This window comes from Agrilus planipennis, unplaced genomic scaffold (assembly GCF_000699045.2).
Source record: "Agrilus planipennis isolate EAB-ADULT unplaced genomic scaffold, Apla_2.0 scaffold252, whole genome shotgun sequence".
NCBI classification, from domain to species: Eukaryota; Metazoa; Arthropoda; class Insecta; order Coleoptera; family Buprestidae; genus Agrilus; species Agrilus planipennis.
The window spans coordinates 353,924-358,488 of NW_020442420.1; the positions used below are offsets into that span (position 1 = coordinate 353,924).

The 4,565-nt window shown below is 37.8% G+C and overlaps 1 protein-coding gene across 1 annotated transcript in view; it reads right to left on the reverse strand.

Annotated features, from left to right (window-relative positions):
- LOC108739743 overlaps window positions 1-4,032 on the reverse strand; it is a 97,937-nt gene extending 93,905 nt beyond the window's left edge. The window contains exon 1 of the mRNA XM_025980200.1: window positions 3,283-4,032. Within this exon, the coding sequence (XP_025835985.1) occupies window positions 3,283-3,415 (133 nt within the window). The 5' untranslated portion in view covers window positions 3,416-4,032. The remainder of the gene's footprint in view (window positions 1-3,282) is intronic.
- Between the last annotated feature and the right edge of the window lie 533 nt (window positions 4,033-4,565).

Consider the following 4,565-nt stretch of genomic DNA (forward strand, 5'->3'; position numbering starts at 1 on the left):
CCCCAGCTTCGCACGGGTGCAATGCTGATACTAAATATATTTTTGTTTTGTTTAGATTATTATCGAAAAGGGGAAATCTTCAAAAGATACCCCCTGAACATACTAAATATACTACAGAATGTCTTTATATACAACATTCACAGTTTTTTTGTCATTAGACAATACAAACCGACTTCCCGGCCGGTACCGCCGCAACCGCTATGTCCCTACATTTTAAATCTGTAATATCTTCGAAAATATTCATTTAAATTACATGTTGTATAGGGCCATATTGATCTATATTAAATGCACAATGTATTTAAGGTACTTAATTGGATAAGAATTAAGACTGTATTGCCTACAATCGCTTCGTAAATAAGTTATTATTTCTCATAAAAAGTAAAGGATAAAAATAGTTATTGTGGGTTATCCCTAAGAGATAGACATATACCATCGCGGACTTTTTTGTAGACCCTTTTAAGATGTACAATATTGTAGTACATTATTTTGATCTATCTCGTAGAGTTCAGCCAGCGTTTGCAATGTAAGCGCAAAAAATGTATTTATTTACGACATCACATTAGAAACCTCTAAAATTATCAGTGTTTCCCTACTATATTATGCATGTATTATACATATAAACCTTCCTCTTGAATTACTCTATCTTTAAAAAAAAACCGCATCAAAATCGGTTGCGTATTTTTAAAGATTTAAGCATACATAGGGACAGACAGCGGGAAAGCGACTTTGTTTTATACTATGTAGTGATGACACTGGTTCGATTCCAGGTTCATCTATCATAGTCCTTCTGTGGTTTCCTTGGATCACTTAAGCAAATTCTGGGGCAGTAATAATATTCCAGAGGTTATCTTTCACTTGTCTTCATTTTGTTTGTCTCACCAATCTCACCCTAACCGCCCATTCTCACAGCACCCTCCGATGTAACCCGGACAAACTACTCACCCACCAGAATTGGTTTGAAACACCTTTTTTTCAGATGAAAGCATAGTTGCTCGGGCTTAGTAAGAAAGGAAATAAGGGTTGCTCCACAGTAGCTGATGGCCACCGAAACATCTATACCGGTACTTGCAGAGCGGGAGGGACAGGACTGTAGTTTCGGCTCCTCCCTCATCAATCGGCATCGGATTCAAGGGTACAATTGGTTAATAGCTCGCATGCTGGGTTAGGGTACAATTACCAAACCTAAAGCCCGAATCTGTGGAGTTCTCAGGCAAGTTTGATGACTTCCTAGGACCAATCCGTCTGACATAAGGAAGACCTCCAAGAGTCCTGATACACTGTGCCGGTTTGGCGTTTAGATAAGCCTTTATACAAAGAGGGTACTTAACCTAGACTGGATGATAGCTTATAATACGCGTATTTACAAATTTTGGACATAATTCTAATAAAAATACTTTCCTCTTTCAAATGAAACATTTGGACGTAAGAATACTGAGTTAAGAAAGTTTTATGCTCAATTCGATCTGATGATCATAGTAAGTACGTACCATGTTTTATTCTCAAAATCGACTTTTATTAGTCGTCATTACTCATTGATAAACTTTCATAGAAATGTGTAAAAAAGGTCAAATAACTGGATCCCAAGTAGAATACTGTGAATTTGTATACTAATTTGTCAGCATATTCTTTGCATAAATAATAAGTTTTTGCAATTTTCCGATGATGCACATATTCAACCTACTAACACAAATCGACAAATATGTCAATGCAATCGTCATAGGAAATAAATAATAAATAAAACAATACCAGAAATAATCTGTAAAAGGCCGTACGCGACCTTTTCATTCAGTGCTGGCATTCGAATTAGATTAGAAAGTTAACACTTTATACAATACCTACCTACCTCTGAAAAAATGTAGGTATAATATTGTAATGGTCTTATAATGTAACAGATGTTTATACCAGGGGCGTGTTTAGGATTTATCCTTGAAGGGGTTTTGGTAAAATTATTATTTCATGCCTTATAGTATGAAAATTAAACTTTCGCTTAATTGAACTATGTAGGTAGATGAAATTCTTTCCATAAAAAGAATCAGTTTAAAATTTTATACAAAAACCCCCAAAAAATCACGACAGATTTAAAGAAATAATGATGAAGGAAAGGTGATACGTCTTCAATATTCAATGTGATATTTTTCATAGCATAACCTAACCTTCCGTAACGTAGCCCAGCCCAGCCTAACCAAAAATGGTTTCTTTTTGAAAAAATTTATATTATTGCGCCAATTGTTTTTGGTGATAACGAATGTTGCGAAGCAACTCATTAGAACGTACCCCTAGTCAGCAAAATTCAGTCCGAATCTTTTTTCTATTATTTCAACATTGGCGCTACCTAGTAAGTTACTGGAAATTCAACTCCACAGAACTCCATTTGATTTTCTTGTAGACATGTTGCTGCTTTGGAATCGTTGCAGGTATAGGTAAGTATGAATATTTGGTTAAATAGATTGTATGGCTATTTTCGTATTATGAGAAAGCATGTGCACCAATACCTAGTTCATTACCTAATTAAACTTTTCTAATTAAAAACTCATTATTGTTATTGTCAGATAGGTAATCGATTCAATGTCGTCTATTTGGCAATGAGTAACTTAAATGTACATGGGTATTTTTATGAAATACTAATCGAAATGATTAGAAATTAGAAGAAAACTATTATGGTTGAAAATGCATTACTATTTGAAATGGTCACTATTGCAACATGCGTATTCTATTTCTGTGACTGTGTGAGCTTATTTGGCAGTTATCTTCCAAAAACGTGGAAAATCCATCAACAGGTAGGTATCTATCTATGTAAATGCCTATGGATATATTCTATCTCTTTAAGCATCGGCAATTAACAGTTGCAACAGCTTCTTATGTTCGCGCAAAACCTGTTCTGCATAAATTTATTACGTAAGATTTCGTAGACAAGTAGTCAGGCATTTCCAAGTATTTTCTACCATCGCATTTCTTGCTGCGACCGCTTTTTGTCATTAGGTAGGTGTACAAGACTTGTATACGTACAGTGCTTACTATGTAGGCATTAAAGAAGAACAAAAGCATTATCCATGCTCGTTCTCATCATTAGATAGACGAAAGAGAAAAACATGAAGTGTTCTTTTTGTTTTCGTCTACGAAACAGTTAAGAATACCGTTACGAATGATTTCAATTTCCGGGATTCCCGCCTGTTGTTATGTGTATTACGCGCGTTCTAGTCCTAACAATAATAATAACAACACGCGCGCAGGAATCCGACGCCCGGTGGCAGGTGCGAAGCACCTGTTCGTTTCCTGTCTTACCGTAAGTCCTGTCGCTGGGACTGTCATCAAAGTAACCCCAGACTGGAAGTCCGACCGCTGTGGCACCAATAACAAAACAAACGAATCCCAAAATTGCCACGCATACGGAGTACAACGGCCTGTTAATCGCCATAATATCCCATCACCACGTTCATTTTCCACTACACCCACGACACTGTGCAAACACACCTTTCACCTGCACCAGCAAAACAATCACAAGCACATCATCATCAACATCTCGCACAGAGTCCTATTTCTGTTACGAAAAGCCATGGAAAGCGAACACCCCGCGATCAATAACCGTTTCCCGTTTCGCTATTATTTACAAATCGACATTCGATTTTCTCGCGTGCGATTGTTTCTTGTCGTGGTTATTGTTGTCACGGCCGTATTTTCAAAAGTCTGCGTGGCAACGTCGCAAACTTATCGCGCATCACATTGGAAAACACGAATTCACGCGCGTTCGGGTATTTACCGATGACGAAACTCTGCTCAGATTGAGCCGTTTGGTCACTTTAAAAATTGTTTTAATGAAAAATCAGAACGAGCGACAGAGCCTTTTAACTTTTACTCGTTAACCTGAACGCGGTGTCCAAGTACACTGAAGAGTTTGGCCGACAGTACAGTAGAACTGCTCCGCTACCTTGTGAGACTTTAGGAACGGCAGGGGATTACGGGGCACGAAGGGGGTCACGGCACGGCACACGGCAACCTATAGTCGCGAACGGACGGACTCTCGCATAGGTATTTTATAGGTGTGACTACGAACGATCGCGATGAGTTATTGTACGTGGACGGTTTGCCTTCATTATGTTATTATTGTCGTTTTACACACGACATGACCGAACTGCGCTGCACTGTATCTACTGACGCATGGTTATGGATGCTATAAATATTTTTTAATACATAAACACGCAAAAACAAAATAAAAACAGGAATTTATTGTATTAATTATGAAAACAGAGCAAATTAGTTAAGAGTATTTGTTTAAAAGCACGATCCATAGGCCGGCTTTCAGGAATATAACATAAATACGCACCCATCTGGGTGTCTCTTCAGTTGCGTCTACTGGTCGTTTGTGATATCCTTCTTGAAGCATTCGAAATGTGGTTACAAGCGAATGATGAGGATACCGTGGATAGAGAAGGTTAAAAATGAGGAGATCCCTATTAGAAAGAATAGGAGAACAGAGGTCACTACGACAGTCAACAAGAAATGGGCAAGATAAGTTAATAGGTCACCTTCTCAGGCATATAGGGCTATAGTTAGTGACATATTAGAAT